We start from the raw sequence: 23,885 nt of genomic DNA on the forward strand, positions 1-23,885 counted from the left end.
TTTTCCATACTAAACAAAGTCAGAGGAAACTCTGGATTTGCAAGAAACTCTGGATTATCCCCAGGCTTTGCATCCATGTGGACAATTGGATCGGGTCATTTCAGCCTGATCCATTGTCCACGTAGACACGGTCACCATCACCTTTCCCCTGAGCCAGTCAGTGCAGAGAAGGAATGAGTTGCCCCCATGTCATCAGTGCCAGTCCTCACCAGCCACAGAGTTCCCTGCAAGTGTTGTGGTGGCCACATCTGCTGAGATTAGAATAGGAAGCCCGCAAAATCAGAAAGAAGGAGGGAGTAATTACCCTCTTCTTGCTGGTTGTAAGTGTAGGGATACAGATTTGTTCATCTGGAAGACGGAATGTACACAAGCACAAGATGTCACAGTTCAGAATCCCCTTTCATGTGGACACATGGGAGATGGAAGATGATGATGTTGAGATCAGATATTTCATTTTTCAAAAAGCAGTAGACACCACAAAGATATATCTCCCCATATTTTTTATATTTGTGTCACTTACAAATTGCCTGGATTTTTATAGAAATCCACATTCTTGTCATTTTAAATGTATGAACTATGTTGTAAGCAATATCAGGGAAAGTAAGAACTGAATATAGGGAGCCCCGGTGGCGAAGTGCGTTAAAGCACTGAGCTGGAGACCGAAAGGTCCCAGGTTCAAACCCCGGGAGCAGCGGGAGCGGCCGCTGTTAGCTCCAGCTCCTGCCAACCTAGCAGTTCGAAAACATGCCAATGTGAGTAGATCAGTAGGTATCGCTCTGGTGGGAACGTATAGGCGCTCCATGCAGTCATGCCGGCCACATGACCTTGGAAGTGTCTACGGACAACGCCGGCTCTTCGGCTTAGAAATGGAGATGAGTACCAACCCCCAGAGTCAGACATGACTGGACTTAACGTCAGGGGAAAACCTTTTTAAAGAACTGAATAGCAAGAACTGCTAAGATTTTATTTGATGTATGTGAATTTTGGCTGCCAGGATAATTACATGTGTAATTTACATATTTTGTAGAAAAGTTTGTTTTTACAGGTCCTGCTTTTTATTAAACCTCCCAAATCAGTTTATTAGTATTTGAGGGCTAAGTTAATTCTGAATACAAATAAAATATTTTCTGTGTATTCAGATTCCAGAAAATGTATTAATGAACAATGCATCTGGATTAAATGACTTGATTTCAGATTATATCATCAGAATATGTCCTAAATTCATCAGTCAGCAAAACACTCTGGCTATAGTAAATTGTTTTTTTTTTATATTGTGTTTTATTTTGAGTTTTCCATGAAGTGTTTTTATAAGACAGTCTACAAATAAGTTGTAGCCAATGTGACTTGTGTATTCTGTTGTCTAGATGGTGTTTTAAAAATTACTATTCAGATGTGACTGCACTTGGTAATGTCAGACCGTTCAAGATTTCTTAGGTTCATTTATCTGTCTGCTGCTGAAATAACTGGCCCAAAACAGCTATAATGACAAATAGAATTATGAACCTGCATATAGCAAGATGTAGACAGGATACATGGATATGGATATTAAAAGATGCCACAAAAATCCTCAGTACCAATGAAAATAAAGTTTACATTTGGTAGTAATTAAGACCATAGTGGAATTGTGGAATTGCACTTCATTGTTGAATATGTAGAATTCTCTACTAGAGAGCTCTGTTGCCTCACCAAATTATAAATTCTAGGCTTCCCCAATAGCATGTAGTCATGAATAGAACCATAGCAGTGTAATAGTGTATTGTGAACGAGTGCAAGACAAATTATAAAGCTTATGTCCTACTTTCAATTACAGTGGACTCTCAATTAAGTGGAGCTCAAGCAACCAGAACTCTCAAGCAACGGCAAAAAACCTAAAGAAATAGTACTGCTTTCACAAAGCTGTTTTTAATATAGTTAAACTGTGTTACATTAAGCTAAACCTGTCTATTTCTCTTAATTTGTTTTAAATTACTGTAATTCAATATTAATATCAAGTCAATACAGAGGTTATGGTATGGTATAGAATTAGGTCTGTTTTTGATAGTAACTCTCGGGCAACCAGAAACTGCATTTAGCAACTACTAATCCCTATGGGTGCTGGATAACTGAGAGTTCACAGCACAAGGAAATGGATGTTCCTGTGTTTTATAAATGTTGGGGACTGTTGCAATTGGCCTGGAAGAACTTTAGCATGAATAGATAGCAAGGCAGTGTTTCGAAGAAGACAATATTATTAGATATTGCATATGCAAAACTGGAACATTGATCAATATAAAAGCAAATAAAGAATAATTGACAATGAGCAAATGCATTGTGGCATTCAGTCTTGATCTTCAATCAGCATATAATTGAAGAATGTATGCTTTACGGATTCAAAATATTAATATCTAGGCCATGGGAAAGTTGAATTTAGAAATTATCAGGAAATATCACTAATTTTGGCCATCAGATTGGAAAAAATCAATTTATATCCCCATACCCAAAAAGAATGCTAAAGAATGCTAAAATTTCTGTACAGTGTCACTTATTTCCCATGCCAGTAAGGTAATGCTCAAGATCCTGCTAGGAAGACTCCAGCAATACATGGAGCGAGAGTTGCCAGATGTACAAGCTGGGTTCAGAAAAGGCAGAGGAACGAGAGACCAAATTGCCAATATCCGCTGGATAATGGAGGAAGCCAGGGAGTTTCAGAAAAACATCTACTTCTGCTTTATTGACTATTCTAAAGCCATCGATTGTGTGGATCATAATAAACTGTGGCATGTTCTTTGTGGCATGTGGATACCAAGTCACCTTGTCAGTCTCCTGAGAAATCTGTATAAAGACCAAGTAGCCACAGTAAGAACAGATTACGGAACAACAGATTGGTTCAAGATTGGGAAAGGAGTATGGCAGGGCTGCATACTTTCACCCTACCTATTCAACTTGTACGCAGAACACATCATGTGATGTGCGGGGCTTGACAAATCCAAGGCCGGAGTTAAAATTGCTGGAAGAAACATTAACAACCTTAGATATTCAGATGATACCACTCTGATGGCTGAAAGTGAGGAAGAGCTGAGGAGCCTTATCACCAAGGTGAAAGAAGAAAGCGCAAAAGCCAGGCTGTAGTTAAACATCAAGAAAACCAAGATCGTGGCAACCAGACCAATTGATAACTGGCAAATAGACGGAGAAAGCATGGAGGCAGTGACAGAATTTATATTTCTAGGCGCGAAGATCACTGCAGATGCAGACTGCAGCCAGGAAATCAGAAGACATTTGCTTCTTGGGAGGAGAGCAATGGCCAGTTTTGATAAAATAGTGATGAGCAGAGACATCACACTGGAAACGAAGGTCTGCATAGTCAAAGCAATGGTATTCCCCATAGTAACCTATGGATACTAAAGCTGGACCATAAGAAAGGCTGAGCAAAGGAAGATAGATGCTTTTGAACTCTGGTGCTGGAGGAAAATCCTGAGAGTGCCTTGGACCGCAAGAAGATCCAACCAGTCCATTGTCCGGGAAATAATGCCCGGCTGCTCACTGGAGGGAAGGATATTAGAGGCAAAGTTAAAATATTTTGGCCACATCATGAGAAGAAAGGAAAGCTTGGAAAAGATCATGAAGCTGGGGAAAATGGAAGGAAAAAGGAAGAGAGGCCGACCAAGGGCAAGATGAATGGACGGTATCCTTGAAGTGACTGGCTTGACCTTGAAGGAACTGGGGGCAGCGACAGCCGACAGGGAGCTCTGGCGTGGACTGGTCCATGAAGTCACAAAGAGTCGGAAACGACTATGTGATTGAGCAGCAGCAGCATCACTAGTTTTGATGAATCAGGAAATATTTAATATTAATCTTTAATTATAGAGGATATCTTGTTCCATCATCATCATCTTTATTTCTAAACCACCTTTCTCCCCATGAGGACTCAAGATGGCTTACAATGGCATGCAGCAACATGGCAAACACAAAAATTAAAAACAATTAATAACAATTAAATACTTTTGTCATGGATACAAGTTACAATACAGTTAAGATACAATACCTTTTTACTAGATAGAAAAATAACTGTCACCAGTTGTTCTCTAGCAATGCATCTGTCAGTAATGCTATAAAGATAGCTCATTCATTGGCTAGTAGAATAAGAACTTAGCCAGTTTGAGAAAATTGTCAGTAAAAGCTCAATTTCTTTTATTAATTTAGCTTGTGAGTTCTGATTATTGGTAATGTATGAGCTAAACTTTGTAAAATGCTATTCATGCACATGCTTGTCATTTTCACAGAAAATTAGTGACACTTACACTTATTTAACTTTGCTGTTATGTGGATTTTTTTTACCAATAGGGGATGAAGAGAAAATATAAGGGGATTTTACATCCTTCCTCAAATTAATTATCTTTTCCATCTTTTATTTTCAAATAGGGCCGAAACAACCTGGGATCCATCTATGTTTGGGCATCTGGAAATGGTGGACGGAGTAAGGATCATTGTTCCTGTGATGGCTATACCAACAGCATCTACACTATCTCCATCAGCAGCACGGCTGAAAGTGGGAGAAAACCTTGGTATCTAGAAGAATGTGCATCTACACTAGCAACAACTTACAGCAGTGGAGAGTCCTATGACAGGAAAATAGTATGTGGACTTGTCAACACAATTAAAATTTGTTTGTATCTCACCTGGAGGAAAAAGAAAAGATAACAGATATAACTTCTCATAGATTAATCCAGTGGTTTTCAAATGTTGATGATCCAGATGTTTGGACTTCATCTCCTCAAATTACTGGTTGTTGGCCAAGCTGGTTGGGGCTTCTGAGAGTTGAAGTGCAAAACACCTGGAGGACCAAATTAATACATGTTATCTGAGAAAAAATGTTGGAAGCCAGGCAAATTTTAAGATAACAAATTTAAAAAATCTACACATTTAAGATGAAAAAATCTCTTTTAACCACTTTGTGAAACTAAAATAACCATTTGCATATATAGACAACCTGACATCCCCAGAAGGGGAAAGCAGTTTTCTTCTCATTCTTTCTTAATTATCACAGACACAGATGTGTTCAACATTTTCTTCTTTCGTGTTTTCAAAATATTGTCCTTCATTTCTTTGAATAATCTGGGATACCAGCCATTTTTCTGAAAAACATTGCTGTTTTCAAATGACTAATTTTTAAGAGTCATTCTGATGTATTACTGCATTCCAGTTATTAGGAATGCAAAATATTTGGAAGTAATTTGTAAGAAAATTTGTTAAATCTGTACATCAGACATGCCAAAAACTTTAGAATCAAAACTTGCCCAATACATTTTCATTTGTCAGCTTCATTTTCATGGCAAGCAAATCAAAGATAAAAAAGCTCCCATATCTCTGTAAAGTAATGGCCTCTCACCATTAATAGAGGGAAAGGAGGGAGAAAGCAGAGTTCTCTGCAAAGAAACACAGAACTCTGGGAAATGGAGTTTGGGAAGATGAGGAACCCTATGGCAGAGAATTCAAAAGGCCCTGCCCTAAACTACATTTCCCAGAATGCATCAGCATCAGAAAGCCCTAATCAGGATAGGGGGGAGAGATTTGCCCCTCCATAGCCAGCCAGAGTTCCAATAAATTGGTTAATATTCTACACTATGATTTTTGTTCCTGGGTGATAAATGTCATTCCCTAATTGATTCTATCATGGAAACATGGGGAAAGTTTATTAAACTGCAAAAACTTTGTCTTTGTGGGAGGAACATCGTGCTATGAACAATAGTCTTTCAGTGAATATCTCATCAAGTCTCAATCAATTCAACATAGTTTGTGCCACACAAAGTTTCTAGAGTAGAACCACTACTTTCAAAGTGAGGACTACACCGTTAAATAGTAAATAACACTTTCAAACTAGAAACATATTTTCTTTATTCTTAAAAAATGTTGTTTATAAAAATTTCAAAAATTCCCCAAAATATCATGGATAAGTGAAATGTTTTGAAATTTGTTGGGCTAACAGCAGTAAATGTGTTCTACCATTGTAGCAAGTTTCATCCCTATAACTATAAAAATGAGGAAGTAAAGAGCCCCAGAAGAGCCCCTCAGATGAGAAATTACTGTAACGAAAAAATAATGAAATTTTGTTACTCTCGCTTTAGTAACGCATTTTTCACTAACTATACTTTAGAAACACTTTAGTCGGCACCGCTTTGTTTTGTAATGACGTTTGAAACTTTTTTTTTACTTGATCACATGTGTCTACCAGTAATGTTGCTTTCTTACTTACTTTTTTACATACAATTATATATCTCTGGATTTATTTATTTTTGTCTTCCGGGTAACATGGTAATAATACTAATACAGAGAAACCAGTCATTTGATTTCTGAATATATAACATTCTTGTGATAAAATTTCATGGGTCCTTTAGCTCATGGTAAACCCTTTTCCTTCTTATTGAATTTTGTTGTTTTCCCAATACTTGTTTCCTTGAAATTGTCTTAATTTAGTACACATTGCTTCCTGATAACATCACTTGATAAGGTCTACTGAGACATAGCATGCTAAAGCGCTAAAAAACCTTGCCTTGCATCATTTGGGTATTTTAAATTGTCTTAAAAATGAAGTCTAAAAAGAGCATTTGCATTCTAAAGAGGAGCTCCATATTAGCAGTAGACATGTTTAGGTTTTCTCATTTATTCTGAAGAGAGATATGAATTGCATACCTTTACATACCTTTTCCTTTTCATCACCTTATTGATGAAATTAATAAGAAAATCTTCCATCCAAGAAAATAAGTATTCTTACTAGTTTATAAGTCTGTAGTCTATTCAAATGAATATTATTAGCAGTAATCATAATATGAGAAAATATTATTGGTAACTGTAATTTGAGAAAACTGTGGCACAGGAGCACCTAAACATTATCTAAAGTCGAAAGCAAATATGAAGCCAACCCTCCACAATTCTGGGTTTTTATACTGGATGTGAATTTTTCACTAACTATACTTTAGAAATTTCAGACTTGTATTCTTTTTTAAAAAACAACAACATAGTTTTGCACAAAATTATTTTAAGAGCAAACATTTTTGTAAAAATTCTGAAAATAATAACATATAATAATAATGTACATCAGCTGAAGGCCCCTCCCTCCATCGCCAACTGACGCTCTGTGGCCAGAGTGAAGAGGGGAAGCTGGGAAGATATGTCCATCTTGTCTTCTTTGCCATCAGCTGGAGGCCCTCCCCCCAGTAATATGCTATGCTAATAATATAGTTATATATATGTGTGTGTGTGTGTGTATATATATATACATTTATATATATATAAATGTTCTGATCATTTTTCCCTTAACTTAAACAGCGAAACTACATGACCAAATCACACCAAATTTAGCCACAAAAGACATAGTCATCCGATCTGTGTTTTTACCTTTAAAAAACCCAAAAATATAATGTGAAAATAACAGAAAAACCACAAAAACACAATACTGCGCTCTACGCGCACACAGAGCAGCCGCCCCCCACTGAGAAAACTACATCACCTAGAGACTCACGCAGCAGCGTGTGGAGCCCAACTGAACTTTTAAAACCATTGCTGTTGTGGGCGGGGCTTGCGGTTTGATTTCTTCTCACTTACCGACATTTCCTCCTTCTCCATGCCTGTGGCCATCTGCGGCAAGGCCTGGTTGATGGAGGCATACTCAGACAGAACAGCCAAGTCCTCCAGCGACCAGGCCCGGAACGGAAAAGGAGGAGGCAGAGGAGGGAGGAAGACATTGACGGGGGAGGCGGCATTGCTGCTCGGCCCAGTTGATAGAGGCATACTCGACCAGATCAGGCAAGTCCTCCAGCGCCTGGGCTGGAACAAGGGTGTGGAGGAGGAGGAGGCAGAGAAAAGTATGAAGGGAAGCTTTTCGCCTTTCCTGCTTTTTAAAACTTACTTTGTTTTAGTTCAGTCTGGTCCTTTTCTGTCAAAATGTGCCCCCTCCCCTTTGCGGCACATGGCTCTTTTGCAGCTCTTCCACCCTCCCTCCCTCTGGCTGGACCCGTCCAAAAAGGCAAGAGCGGGTGCGCTGGCGGGCGGAGGAAGGGAAGAACACGTGGCGGCTTTGCTTGAGTTTCACCTCAGTTGCTTGCCAGGCACGCTCCGATGGGCAGTGCCTCGGATCCGCTTCTTCTGTTGTCTGGGGGCTTCTCCCTACCGAGGGAAGGCTGTGGTGCTCGGTGGCAGTGCTGTGAGCATGGGCAGAGGGCTCCCCACCTGGCGGCGCTTTTGACGTAAGCAAGCCAAGGGGCATAAAAGCACTGTTGCACCCCAGGGCAGCGTGAGCACTGAAAACCAGACAGACACCAATAAACATATAATATCTTTATTAAAACAATTATAAATCCAGGAATAAATAGGTGGAAAGGTTGAGCAGATAATAGTCCTTTATGAAAAGGTATGAATTAGTCCAAAGAATTGAAGGGAAATATCCAATATTATTGTCCAAAGTCCAGAAATCGAAACACGCTCAAGACTGTTGGAAAGTTCTTGAGCGGGGAACAACAAGGAAGCAAGACTGAAATAACATGGTCCAAAGTCACTATCCAGGCAGGAATGTGATGAAACTGAGGCAAAACTTGGTTCAGGAGCTAGGCAAGAAAGTAGACTTAAACCGGGTCTACTCGGGAGTCGCAGCTCGGCTTGGCTGCTAGGATCTGGAAACTTGGCTTGGAAGAAACAGGAGCTAGAGTCGATTAACCTTTCTCAGGAAATCGCAAAGTTGACACCGCAAAGTGTCCATGGTGTAAAACACTTTTATGGAACCCAAATTGATCACAAACCAGAGAAGCCAAACTCCCTAAAGGTTCTCAAGGGAAAACCTTCAATCCATTATCCCCTCGAGATGCCAAGCAGTTACTCCTGCGGAGTCCTTGTTTTTCAGATCTCTGGTGATGCAGAAACTCCCTTCTGTTGAAGGACACATTCTCTGGGGAACTAAGAACATCTGGTTTAGCCATGGGAGTAATATTTGCACTTTCTCTCCCAATTAAGGAATCATCCGAGCTATCAACAGCCAGCAGCTGTAACTGAAAGGAGCTCTGTGGACTAGGTAAAAAGTCAGAATAAGCTTCATCCTGGTCAAAGTTCATTTCTGGATCAGGTTCAGAAGACAAATGTGGCTTGGGTATAACAAGCACGAGTAGTGAAGCTGGCTGGAGGTGCCATACAGTGGCTGCCAAAGCAGGAGGCGGAGAAGGAGCTCCTGCTGCTCAGCCAGGAGCCAGTAAGCCCACACCCATCACTGGGAGTTGTAGTTCGCCGCTGTGTCCAAGGACGGGGGAAGCAAGGAAAGGAAGACACATCCTGATCCTGCCATTCTATTACTACTGAGATTATGATTACTATTCATATATAGCAAACAGGGGCAAACTTGGGCCCTCCAGGTGTTTTAGACTTCAACTCCCACAATCCCAAACCGGCTATTTGGGATTATGGGAGTTGAAGGCCAAAACCCTTGGAGGGTCCAACAAGATGGCTCAAGCCCCTACCGTCTTACAAGCAACAAGGACATTACATGCTAATCAAGGTTACTACTTGCAACATTCTGAAAACAGGGAAATTCCAAACAGGAAACACTCAGGGCCAGCTAATACCTCGCAACACAGAATCGCCCAGACAGAAAGCAGCCAGGCTTTGACACTAGAAGGCCATTACATGCTAATCAAGGGGACTCATTGCAGCATTCATTCTTTCCCCCAACAGACAAGAGTTCTTTCTCCCACACTGGACAAACTGTATTCCACAGGTATACAAATGACACTTGCCTGTCTGGTTCCTACCTAGGGAAATCCATTGAAAATCAACACAACCTGGCTCCCACTATTAAAAACCTTTAAAACCAGGACATTGAATAAAGAACAACACTTTGAAAACGGAAATTCCACACAGGAAACAATCAGGGTCAACTATCACCTCCCAACAAAGGATTCCCCCAGGTAGGAATCAGCCAGGCTTTCAAGCTACAAGGCCATTACATTCTAATCAAGATGGTCAACTGATTACACCACAGCAATGCATTATGAGAAAGTGCTGGTCACGCTGGCCTAGGAATTGTGAGAGTTGTAGTCCAAAACACCAAGAGGCCAACTAAGGAATTCCTTAGGTAGAAAGCATCCAAGCTTTGAAATACTGAGACTATTCATTGCTATTCAACCTGACCAACCAGACATTCTACAAGGTAGCAAGCAGCCAGGCTTTGAATCTGTGAGGCTATGCATTGCAATTCTAGCAGCCCAAAAAACCATTCCCCTAGAATGCAAGGTCCCAGGCTTCCAAGCAGCAGGCCTATTCCGTTGCATTCCAGCACACCAAACAAGGATTCCCATAAGGAGAAAATGGCCAGGCTTTGAGGTTACAAGGCTATTCACTGCTATTCCACCTGGCCAACAAATGATTCCTAGAAGCCACAGCAATGCGTGGCCAGGCAAAGCTAATATTGTATATAATATACAATACAATTTACAATAATAAATAATAATTAATATATTGTATATATATGAGATATTGATAATAATATTATAATGTAATGCAATATAATACTAATAATAATACAATATAATAATATTAATTATATATTATTTATTACATGTAATATCACTGGAAATAGTGATATTATTTAAATAGTATAGTGGTATGGTTCAATATGCTGGTATATAGTGCTAGTGTTGTTCTGTGCTAGTGATATAATACACTTTATGTAAATATTATTTGTAAGCTACTCTGAGTCCCCTTCGGGGTGAGAAGGGCGGGATATAAATGTAGTAAATAAATAAATAATACTTTATTTATATTCTGCTGTATCTCCCCGAGGGGACTCAGAGCAGATTACAGGTACGTATATAGCAAACGGAAGCCCCCAATGGCGCAGTGGGTTAAACTGCTGAGCTGCTGAACTTGCTGACCAAAAGTTTGGAGGTTTGAATCCGGGAAGTGGGGTGAGCTCCTGCTGTTCGCCCCAGCTTCTGCCAACCTAGCAGTTCGAAAACCAGTTCGGACATATCGCTCTGGTGGTATTTATCTACTTATATTGTTGTACACAGGGGCTCATCTACAGTGAACATTTAGGTTGGTCCAGAACTGGTTTGGTAGAAACCTATTCCATTTCTGGAACAAGGTCAGAACAAGGAAAATGATAATAATCACATTTTCTGATTTCCCTTTGGGGAAATCAAATGACACCAATGTTTATGTGATTCTCTATATATTTTATATTGGTCTTTACTTCATTGTGGCTATGCTGTCAGCGCAGCCATATATGTTTTGTTATTTTTAAGTTTATTTCTGAGGAGGTTCTAGGAACAGACTGTGATAGTGTAAGCAGCATATGTTTCTGTCTTTCCACAGTATTCAGGGTCTCTTCCCCTCCTAGCCTTACACCTTACAGAAATATCAGGAACAATATATAGGTTCTGTTCTGTCAAATTGCTTCAAAAGAAGTAAAGATTCTCTGCCTTGCAGTACTCTGATCACTGAATTCAAAGCTTTGCAATGAAAAGCATTTAGTATTTATTTTTATTTTATATAATTAGCAATTATAATTTCTGATTTAATATTATAATTTGCATAAAATGGCATTCGGTTAACAGATTGTATAACTTTAAACCTTATACAGTACTTGCATAAAGATTGTCTTGTTTTGCATTGATTGAAAAATGACCCCCACCGTCGTCAGGTCAAGCCTGACATGCAGCAGGGGAAGGATGAAATAGAAATGCCTGGCTATGAGCAGAGATAAAAGCTGGAAGGAAAGTGGCTCTATATTCTATTCTATTTATACTAAAATTTTGTTTAAAACTTAAGTTAGTTAGGATTATATTGGAAATGGGACACACATATACATACATAATTACATATGTGTGTGTACACACACCGAGTCACACACACAGACAATGCAATGCTGCTGTTTCAACGTGAAATTATATTATTACAATTATACATAGGAATTATTCTTGATTATTTAAATTCAATTACTTTGAGGTTCCTTTTGAAACCTTCTACCTGATCTTCTGCTCCTGTTTCTTTTTTCACGGTCTCCTTCATCTTTTCCACTGATTCTCCATGTGCTACCTTGTCACCTCCATTCTCCCTCACTCAAGTTCTCTATATATCTTTCTGTCTGAACATTCAGTTTTATCTTTTTGCTCTTCTGTGTGCCCTTTACTATTCTGCGTGAGAGCACCGTTGCACCTTGAGCAGACATAAATGCAAAGAACTAAGCTTGGCACGAAATGCTTGTTTTGTTGTTGACCGTTGTTGAGGAAGCAAGAATTTGCTTTTCACATAATTTCCCTCCCTGTGAACTACTATTATGACTTCTATGTTATTCTAGCACACACAATTCAGCTCCTATGGCATGATCCTATCTTCGCTCACTGTTAACTTTTCTATTGACAGTTTCATTTATTTGTTTTTTCAATTGCTATTCCCCATTATTGTTTTAGCAGCTTTATGCATTCCCCCAGGCAATGGTTTTTAGACAACCACTTTATTTTGCATTTATTTTTTTATTAGATATTCAGTTGTACCTTCCTTTGGGTGACTTGCACTCACTCTTGACCCCCCCCCCTTCCGCTTTCATTTCAATAATGTTTCTCCTATAACAAGTTGTTGTTTCAGAATCATTTTTAGAATTAATGTCTCTGGAAAGAAGGGCTATGCTTTGACTCTTCACGGTTTTGTTTGTTTATGTATTAGACCGGAGAGTGCTTCCAGGCTTCGCTTAAATGTGTGCCAAAGCAGGTTTAAGAAACCCACTTTAGCGTGGGTTTAAGTCCCCACAACTTTTCCCAAAACCTGCATCTAGATGCCCCCCTGATAACTTCTGGATGGGTACCCAGACACCCAGAAGCCCCCCAAAATAATCTCTTAAAATTAAAATGACTTACCTGACTGCCATTAAGGTACTGTTGGAGTCCTTCTGGTGTGTAGAAATGATGCACTAGGAGACTGGGGGGGGGGGGGATTCCTCCTTGCCCCTCACCCCGCTCCTGGCACATCATTTTTACACTCCAGGAGCACCTTAATGGTGGTCAAATAAGTTGTTTTAATTTCAAGGACTTATTTTGGGGGGTTTTGGGAGGGGGTGGGTGGTCTCTTGGTTTTCCAAGCTCATGGAGCCTGAAAAATCCAAGACGTCTGTGTCCATTAGGTTTGGGGATCACGTGACACAGTCCCCAGGCTGAAACCGCATTGGACCCACACCTGGAAAGACTCAGATCTTATCAATGATCTGGATCTTACCAGGTATCTAATTAGTTCATTAAAACTGAGACAGGTCTCGGGGTTAGAGACCTATCTAGATGGGTCCTGAGATTTCTTCTAAAGGACTTCCTATGCACCTCTGTACTCCACCAAAAAATCTGCTCCAGTCACGTTGCTAGTCATCCAGAGCAGTGTACATGGCAACGGGGGTGGGATGGGGGCTGCTGGGGAGATCAACACCCTCTTTATTTCACTGACATAAGTATTTACCTTCCTGGATTGACACCATTGGATTCTGGTTCTATTTTCCTGCTGACATTCTGGTCCCCCTCTTGTCGCATCTGTTTTAGTTGTGGGACATGACTTGATTTCAATTGATAAAAGCAACATCCAGCCTGAAAAGGGTCAGACTACCCCAGCTTCCATCCCCACAAACTCATTTCATGGTTTTGGAATTTATTTGTTGCTTGAAACATCTTTGCTATTTTCAGAGGCAAATAGTATTCAGATAAACTTTAGTATTAAAGAGTACAGACCAAAGATTCTTTCTAAAATGTTTTATCTGCCTGCTAATTTAAAATAAATTACATGCCTATAGGTTATTCAGGCAACTGAAGTATGTTTTGTCTCCCTCAATTACAGTATGTTCATAATTTTGTCCTTTCAATTTCCTCCAGATTACTACAGACCTAAGGCAACGTTGTACAGACAGCCATACAGGGACTTCAGCTTCTGCACCTATGGCTGCAGGAATTATTGCACTGGCACTGGAAGCAAAGTAAGTTTTGAATTATTATTTTTAATGACCACACTGCAAAACTGCCTCCCCAATGCCCTCCCGCACCCACACCTTCTGTCCTGGCTGGTTCAAATTGACAGAGATTTGAATATGGCACTAAGTCAGCTGTGTTGCTTTCCTACTAATCCATATGAGGTTTATTTATGAAAAGATCCATTGAAAACATAATTGCAGTTGAATTATTCAATTGGTGTCATTAGACTTGAGGCCTGTATTTCTATGAAATTCCATGTGGAACTTACATGGAATGAACAAGAAATCATGTAAAAGATATAAGGTACACAATAAGAGATGCTTCAAGATGATGGAAGAGCCCCTGATGGCACAATGGGTTAAACCCTTGTGCTGGCAGGACTGCTGACTTGAGGGTTGGGTTGCTGACCTGAAGGTTGCCAGTTCGAATCTGGGGAGAGCATGGATGAGCTCCCTTTGTCAGCTCTAGCTCCACATGCAGGGACATGAGAGAAGCCTCTCACAAGGATGGTAAAATATCAAAATATCCAGGTGTCCCCTGGGCAATGTCCTTACAGATAACCAATTCTCTCACACCAGAAGCAACTTGCAGTTTCTCAAATCGCTCCTGACACACAAAAAAAGATGATGGGAAAATGCATTTGCTAATCTTTTCAACATATTCTCTCTTTATTATGAATTACTTGCAAAAGTTGATGATACTGGAGGTTTTAAAATGTATCTGCCATTTGTACTGACAAGGTAAGTTTCCTTGATCACGTTGCAACCTGATCCTAACCAAGTTTACTCGAAAATCTCTATTTTGTGAGAAAGCTACTTAATGAAGGCTATAATCTTGCTCTATCTAAAATCAGTTCTAATTTTCTTGTTGATTTCTGTAGGTATAAGGTTTCACTCTTAGTAATTGATATTTCATAGCTTTTCCTTCCTGGAGATTTAGTGTTTATAAAGGATCTAATCTATTTTCCTACATTAGATATATGTGTTATATATATAAGTCAAAGATGCAGCCAAACATTACATAAATTCATTGACTGATTATGGATGCAGATAAACTACTGATCCAGAAGCTACACAGAAAAATGGGAGGAAAGCTTTTAAATTAATGGGGCAAAGGAACTATGCTTCTAGTCGTCAGTGATATTTGAGACATGATCCAATAGTTATTGTGACAGTTGAACAACCAGATAGATATCAGACTGATAGCAACTGAGTCATTAAGTAGTGAGAAATGCATTTGATGACTCTACGTTGCAGCTTGAGGACTGAATATTTTACAAACAAGAAACAGCCTGAAAGGACTATATATCTGCTTCTTGCGGGGAAACAGCTTCAAAGCCAGTGGCTTAGTGCTAATATTTTTATTTTATTTATCTTATCTTTTTATTAATTTTCAAATAATTTGCATCAGCTACTCCTTGCTCAGGAAATATTGTTTCCCTAGGCTTTTGTAGTTTTTTCACCTGCTGTTTCATCACCAATTTTAGGAAAAGCTACCACTAATTTGGTTACCATACTATTCATAGCTTCATGTAGTGAGGAGTGACCACAGTGACTGACTCATCACATTCAATACTCAGGAGGGATCTTATACCACCTTAGATACTCAGAAAATGCAGTTAGTAGCAGAAGCTTTTATAGAATAAGGGTGCATCTGAGCACTGAGGTGATGTGAGAGAGGGAAGGGGGAAGGAGGAATCACTCCTCCCTTTCCCCCCTCCCTTCTCTGATCACTTTGGTGCTCTGGATATCATCACCCCAGGTGATGAGCAATGTCCAGTTCCATTTTTGTACCCAATGGGGACCACAAATGGCAGATTGAGGTGGAAAGGTTGGTGCTCTCCCTGGGATGGTTGTATAACTGACTATGGCCTATTCCAAAATCGGAAGCAGCACACCTGACACATGCCCTAATATTTTGGGAAACTCCAAAGTATCCCATGTCTTCTGTTAACATGGTTCAAGATTGCATTAAGTGGCCTTGAGCTACATTATGCCAAATCAGCTCCATGCAACTGCCATCGATCTGAATCAACACCCCTTTGGCTTAAAGTATGAGTGAAGACATACTGTAAGTCTTCTTTCTCAAGTACATTTAGTTAGTTTTCTCAGTCTGTAAGGAGCTAAAATTTCCCTTTGCATAATGACATTTCAGATAACATAGCTATGTCTTTGAATTTGAAGCCATTGTTCTGCGTCCTAGTCAGCAAGCTTGTTTTCTGCTGCCCTGCAGACGAGGACGCGGAACAATGGCTTCAAACTGCAGGAACGGAAATTTCACCTGAACACCAGGAAGAACTTCCTCACTGTGAGATCTGTTCAGCAGTGGAACTCTCTGCCCCGAACTGTGGTGGAAGCTCCTTCTTTGGAGGCTTTTAAACAGAGGCTAGATGGCCATCTGTCGGGGGTGTTTTGAATGCGATTTCTGCTTCTTGGCAGGGGGTTGGACTGGATGGCCCATGAGGTCTCTTCCAACTCTACTATTCTATGATTCTATTATTCATACCATTCAAATTTTCCCTGAACGTAGAAGTTTTCCAAAGGAATGTGGAAATTGTTTGGAAACTGCAATGGGTCTAAGATGCTGCAGCTAGATGTACAACAGCAGTCTGTAGGCTTATGGAATGGCATCAAAGCCTGGATGCTCATCCTGTGCAGTTGAGAAGGAGAGCAGGCTGGACTCCCTGGCCTTGACTCAGTTCTGCACTAGGCAGATCTCCTTGCAGGAGGTGAGTCAGTTTACATATAGTAGCCCTAACTTAAATCAATCACTTGCGTCTTGCCTCTTTAGGGGCGGGGGGGGGGGGGGATGAGAGTGCAAGCTGGCCATTTCTGAAGATCTGTCAATTGGATGTGCTGCTATATTTTCATCATCATGTTAAACTGCCCCTTTAACTCTCATTTTTAATATGGCCCTTAGTTTAATTGCTTTTAAAATATGTGTATTATTAATTGTTTTAACTGTGTTTAGTTGAACATATACTGCGAGCCATCTTGAATCCCATACTAGTAGAAAGGCATATAAATTAGCTATAAGATATAAATTAAATAACAATAAAAATAAAGGTAAACGTTTATCAAACAATTTCGTAATCCTTCTGAAACCTTTCTAACAATAACTATTTGATTTTATTTAAATATGTAAATTGTTATGTTCTGTTGTGACTTTATCTCTGCCAGTATTTTTAATGTGTAGCTAGAAAGTTAATATAGCTACAGTAATGACACCTGGTCTTATAAACACTGCTGATGACAGTTTGTAATCATGGTATAAATCTCATCAATGTTATGTGCAAGGGTATTTCACAAAATCAAATACAGCTATAGTTTCTCATGATTTTGCAGAAACTATGAATGAACTCATACCAACTCATATCAGAAGCATCTGCTGCCAACTGACCCTGCCCCCCCCCCCCCCCAAAAATGCCTCTCAAACCTACCTGGGGAGCAGAAAATAGACTGTCAAAGGAAGCTCTCCAGCATCTCAGATGAGATTCTTTTATTTCATGGCAATGGAAGTTGGCATGAATACAACCACAGTCTTATCTGAGATTCTGTAATTTGAAATGCAGCATCTATCTCCATGGCAGGAAAAGATGCAAGTGGTGTCTACTGCTGGAGTGTTCTCTACTAACCTCAGCATGGTATGATGGACCACAGGGAGGCAAGGGGAGAGGGAAGCAATAGAGTCAAAGAAAGTGGCAGGTGCTTCCGTTTTGGTTTTGTTGGAATTTGTTTTCAATGCTGAGGTTGTGAGCTCTCCAAGAGCTTTGAAAAAAGCCTTAGTGAGTGTGTATGGTCCATGAGGTATTCTGTACTCTGTTACCCTCAAAACATTATGGCATGCATAATAACTATGACATTATTAATATTATGGTCGGTAGATACTTCAGGGTAGTAGGAAAAGAGATAAAGAGCTGCTGTTGTATCTCCAATATCAGTGAGCAATGGGTGAACAACATAATTATTTGAAATCTTTTAAGAAATTGGAAGTTAATTTTCCACAGAATATGAAGAATCTGTTTCTCACTTAGCTGTAAATTATATTGGAAGTGTTCATTAAATTATTAAAGTGAATTTCAAATAAAGCATTGGATTTGGATTTATCTTAAGCTGCAACACATAACTTTTAGTTAGCCTCCAAGTGATTGATAACTTCTGGAACAGCTAGGCAGCTGTGTTATTTTCAGTTTGTGACCTTTGATAATGAAGTTTTGTAAAAACTAGTGGATAAATGGTTTTATTGGTATATGAATCTTTTCAACATTTTTAAAATATTTTTTTCTGAATGATGTTTTTGCAAGGCAATTAGATAACAGAAAAGGTGAGGTATAGGGGGGTTTGAATATGTTTAAACTGTGAGCTAAATAGAAATGTAAAACGGTGCCATATAATATTTTATTTATTTACCTTATTTATTTACCTTATTTATACGCCGCCTTTCTCTACCCCAAGGGGGACTCAAGGCAGCTTACAAATGGCATTTGTCAGTGCCTTAAAACATAAAACATGAACATAAGATAAAAATGGGTTAAAATTAGTGCGTACATAATAGCATAGATGAAATATATTGCAGTATTAAAACACGTCATCCAGAATCAGAGTATAGGCCGTTCTGTTGTCAAATTGCACAATTTCCCATAAAATTGCATTGCTCAAAGGCCTGCTCCAAAAGCCAGGTTCTCTTTCTAAAGGTTAGGAGGGAGGGGGCTGATCTAATGTAGCTGGGGAGGGAGTTCCACAGCCGAGGCACCACCACCGAGAATGCCCTGTCTCTCGTCCCACCAGTCGCACTTCCGAAGAAGGTGGGATCGAGAGCAGGGTCTCCCCAGATGATCTTAAACTCTGAGGTGGTTCATGGGGGAGATAGGTTCAGACAGGCAGACTGGGCCAGAACTGTCTACCAGTCTGCCCGAATTGTGCTCGGTAGCAGATTGGAAGCCAGTGGAGCTGAAGTAACGGGGGGGGGGGGGGGGGGGAGCAACCTAGCTCCAGTGAGCAACCTGGCTCCCTCCCACTGGACCAATTGGAGCTTCCGAGTAGTCTTCAGAGGGTGTTGCAGTAATCTATATGGGATGTAACCAGAGCGTGGACCACCGTGACAAAGTCTGACTTCCCAAGGTACAGGCGCAACTGGCGCACAAGTTTTAGTTGTGCAAAAGCTCCCCTGGCCACCACTGAAATCTGGGGTTCCAGGCTCAATGATGAATCCAGGATCACTCCCAAGCTCCAAACCTGCGTCGTCAGGGGGAGTATAACCCCGTCCAACACAGGCTGTAATCCTATACCCTGTCAGCCTTGCGACTGACCATGAGGACCTCTGTCTTATCTCAGTTCAGTTGCAATTTGTTCACTCTCAAACAATCACAGCTGCCAAGCACCAGTTCAGGACCTGAACAGCCTCCTTAGTAGCAGGTGGAAAGGAGTGATAGAGTTGGTGTGGTCTGATGCATGCTTACATATGTATGTCCCACTGTACTCAGTGAGTTTATTGCTAGGGAAGGATTCAGCAAATTGAATTATGTCTTCAATTCTACAGCAATTTCTTGGGAATAAGGGCCAACTGGACTAACCATTTTGGTTGGTGTGAGTGTAAATCGGCTATGATCATCTACAAAATTCATACAGGCTTATGCAAATTAACCTAGGGAAACCCATTGCACCCCAGATTTAAAAAACACTGAAGAAAGTCCTACTTCTATACCAGGGATTCTGCCTGAGCTGCTGAACTTGCTGACTGAAGGGTTGACTGTTCAAATCCAGGGAGTGGGGTGAGCTCCTGCTGTTAGCCCCAGCTTCTGCCAACCTAGCAGTTTGAAACCATGCAAAAATGAGTGGATCAATAGGTACTGCTCTGGCGGGAAGGTAACAATGCTCCATGCAGTCCTGCCAGCCACATGACCTTGCAGGTGTCTACGGAAAATGTCAGCTCTTTGGCTTAGAAATGGAGATGAGCACCAACCCCCAGAGTCGGACACGACTAGACTTGATGACTGTGGAAAATCTTTACCTTTGCCTACTGTTATGATGTACATATTTAGATGCTTTCTCATTTACTGTATATTGTTAGTCTTCTTGGATCCTAAGGATATAAACCAATAATCTCTACTAATAATAACCTCTAAAACAGGTGAATCATGTATCTGTACATGCATTGACCCTCCATATGCATGGATTCTACATCCATGGAATCAACCATCCATAGCTTGAAAATATTAAACTAAAAACCAAAAAGCCATTTTATATAAAAGATACCATTTTACTACACCATTAAGACTTGAGCATCTACAGATTTTGATATACATGCGGAGTTCTGGGGTTAACCCCAGCAGATACCAAGGATTCCAATTGTATCTGCTTCTAGGTTTTCAGATTTATGAATACATTAGAGGGAAGGTTGATTATAAGAATTATTACTCCTAGCCTTGCCTTCACCCTGCCTTCTAACTGAAATTAATTCATATTTTATTCCCCTCCCCAGAATGCTTTTATCACAACAGAAAGGCCCTAGCTATTCTCCTTCAAAATAGGAAAAAAACCTTTGAAAGTGGGAATTGAGGTCTTGAGTATGCACTTCCACCCGCAATTCACCATCATCATACTTGCATTTTAATAATAAAGAACAACATTTCTTTTGTAGCCCAAAGCATCCATTGCAAGAAATCATCAGTCATGAGAAATTTGTTCACTAACTATAAAATCCAAATAGTGCTAACATCCCTGTCAGCAAAATAGTAAGTTATTATAATATAAAGGCTGTGCTTCAAAAGCACTGTGGAAATAAAAATGATTATACTAAGTATGGCAAGTATTATTATAAGCAGTAGGCAAGTTATAGTTTTGAAAAATGGTTTACTTAGTTATTTGTATCTTCAGCTGGCATCCTGTTATGAATTTACAATGTCAACCAATTTAAAACAGTTTAAAACTGTAGCATGGCATAATGGCTATATTACCAGGAGAAGAATGTTGTCATAGCTATATGCTAGGGGTCCCCAAACTAAGGCCCCTGGGCTGGACGCCCCCCCCCCATGCCATTTACCCAGTCTTGTCCTAAGTCTGAAACAACTTGAAGGCATACAACAATCCCAATTAACTTGACTCGCCCATCAGTCAAAAGCAAGCCCACACTTCCCATTGAAATATTGGTAAGTTTATGTTATTTAAAATTGTTATTCATTTAAATATTGTATTGTTCTTTCTTCTTTTCCTCTTTGCACTACAAATAAGATGTGTGCAGTGTGCAAGGGATTCGTTCACTATAGTCTGTCCCCTCAACAGTCTAAGGAACAGTAAACCATCCCTCGGCTTAAAAAATTTGAGACCCTCTGCAGGACGTGTTGTCTTAGCACAATGACATTCCCAAATAGAGCAATGAGGCACTGGTGATCTAGATGACAGAAGAATGGAAAGTGAGGGGTAGCCCAGTGAGAAAAGTGTCTCCCAACTCCCTCATTGTGCAATGCAAGTTCCTGTTGCACAGTAGGACATCTTGTGTGGTGCCCAATTGTGCATTGCCAGAATTCTCTGTGTATAGTGTTAACAATGCTGCTCCATCCTCTTCAATTTACAATTGCAGCTGTTGATGCATAATTCTGGCTTTCCTTTTCTATAATGAAATCAAACCTAGACTGCTTATAAATAATGTAAATCATACAAAATTGAATGCAGCCTTAATAAAAAACAGTGTTGTAGTACAGGTTAAAAAAAAAAACAACGCACCTACATTAAAAAGGTAAAGATTTCCCCTTGACATTAAGTCCAGTCGTGTCCGATTCTGGGTGGTGGTGCTTATCTTCATTTCTAAGTCGAAAAGTCAGCGTTGTCTGTAGACGCCTCCTAGGTCATGTGGCCTGCATGGAACGCCATTACCTTACAGCTGGAGCGGTACCTATTGATCTACTCACATTTGCATGTTTTCAAACTGCTAGGTTAGCAGAAGCTGGGGCTAACAACAGGAGCACACCCCGCTTCCCGGATTCGAAGCACCAGTCTTTTGGTCAGCAAGTTCAGTAGCTCAGTGATTTAACCCGCTGCGCCACCTGAGTACATTAGCGCACCGTATTATACTAAATGCATCTAAACTGATTTTCCCATTGGAAACAGAGACTATATACATGCTCTCATTGCCTTCTTTCTCTACTTTTCTCCAAATGCTTCATTCAGAGGTATAATGTGCTAATTACAAGCCATATCTACTACTTTGCATACATTCCATTATAAATTCTTTTGAAAATATTGAGAAATGGGATAAAAAATATGTCTTTTGCTGTGTTCTTATTTGGCAGCCAGTTATGTGGTTACATATTTCACAGCTTTACACTTTTCCTTTTATTTTATACTAAATGTTTTCTGGCTATGCTAATAGCAATAAGTAAGTGTTGCCAAATCATTTGGATTTTTTTGGTAAAAAGAATGTCTAGTTTTTGAAATGCAGCCAGTTATCAATAATGGTTACCATTCTTAATAACTTTTAATGCCTTCTAGAGGCTTAAGAAGAGACTGATAGCCATTTCTTGGGAGACTGGGTATTAAATCAATTAACATTTATGAACATATGTCTGTGTTAGTAACTAACATAAAGAAAGAGTGCAGCTTTTATATATTATTCAACTACTTTGTTCTTCATGTCTTCAGTTTTCTTTTCAAAATTGCATTGTACACACAGCAGTGAGTTATCACAGTCCATGATGTGCCTTCTATAGTTTCAAAATACATTGTCCTGAAAAGTAAGTTTGAGAGACAACATCAACAAAATTATTTGTGTCACTCAGTCATAACATCATTCTAGGACCTGACTCATTTTAGCACAAATGATTCTGCCCATTCTTAATTTTCTGAATCTTGTTTCATCCTTTCCATATTGATTTGCAATATTTTGGAAGTCTGCATGAATATTTGTTTGCTCTTCACTGCTTACTTTGTCCATAACCTTCACTAATATATTTTGTGCACACTTTCCTTGGATGAAACTGTACATAGTTTTGTAATTATTTTTATTGTTATAAAACATTTGTTCAGATGTCAGGGGAATGTGAAATATTAAAAGATACCGAAAGGATGATTGCATATGAATGTATACATTTCGGGAGTGTGTTGAAAACCAACAATCTCCATTCCTACTTTGGGTAGAAGACAAGGACAGTGATATCAGCAGATGGCTCTCTGAGGGCACAGTTGACTGCAACATCCCAGTCTCTTCCATAATCAGGTTCTCAAGACCTGCCAGGCAGTCAGGAAATCACCAACTCTGTACAATAATGTTGTCATTTTCATTTTTGCCTCCAGTTTGAAGAACAGGGTTTGATGGAGGAACAGAAGCAGCCACTCATCCCTATAGCGCATAAAAAAACACCTGGACTAGCTGTGGTTCCCATCAAATTTCAACAGCACAGTACATTGCTAACATCAGTTCATTTTTGTTTTAATAGATGTTCGGCCACTTTAGGGATTTTAGAGTTTTTTAATACCATGAAAATGAACAAAATCTGACTACTAGTATTTAAAAAACTCTAAAATCAGAACAGTAAATAAAAAGCAAGACTAAAAAAGCAGTGAAATTTCAGACAAGAATCAATCAGGGCCAGCTAACACCTCCCAACAAAGGATTCCCTCAGGCAGCTACCAGCCAGCATTGAAACTGCGGGCCATAAAATGCTAATCAAGGTGGCAAATTGCAATATTCACACATACCTCAAGCAGACAAGAGTTCTTTCCTCCACCCTGGACATTCCACAAATATATAATCCTCATTTACTTAGTTTCCAACAGACCCCTCAACCTCTGAGGATGTGGGTGACCATAGATGTGGGTGAAACGTCAGGAAATAATGCTTCTGAAACATGGCTATACAACCTGGAAAACTCACAACAACCCAATGTAGAGATGGTGTATTGTGCTGGAAGCAGTGGAACCCAACAGA

General features: G+C 39.7%; 1 protein-coding gene across 2 annotated transcripts in view; it reads left to right on the forward strand.

The window, feature by feature from the left end:
* pcsk5 (proprotein convertase subtilisin/kexin type 5) overlaps positions 1–23,885 on the forward strand; it is a 352,794-nt gene that overhangs the window by 193,619 nt on the left and 135,290 nt on the right. For both annotated transcript variants that reach the window (XM_062972004.1, XM_008103279.3), the window contains exons 8-9: positions 4,402–4,614; positions 13,869–13,969. In XM_062972004.1, the coding sequence (XP_062828074.1) occupies positions 4,402–4,614; positions 13,869–13,969 (314 nt within the window). The remainder of the gene's footprint in view (positions 1–4,401; positions 4,615–13,868; positions 13,970–23,885) is intronic.

This window comes from Anolis carolinensis, chromosome 2 (genome assembly GCF_035594765.1).
Source record: "Anolis carolinensis isolate JA03-04 chromosome 2, rAnoCar3.1.pri, whole genome shotgun sequence".
Classification (NCBI taxonomy): Eukaryota; Metazoa; Chordata; class Lepidosauria; order Squamata; family Dactyloidae; genus Anolis; species Anolis carolinensis.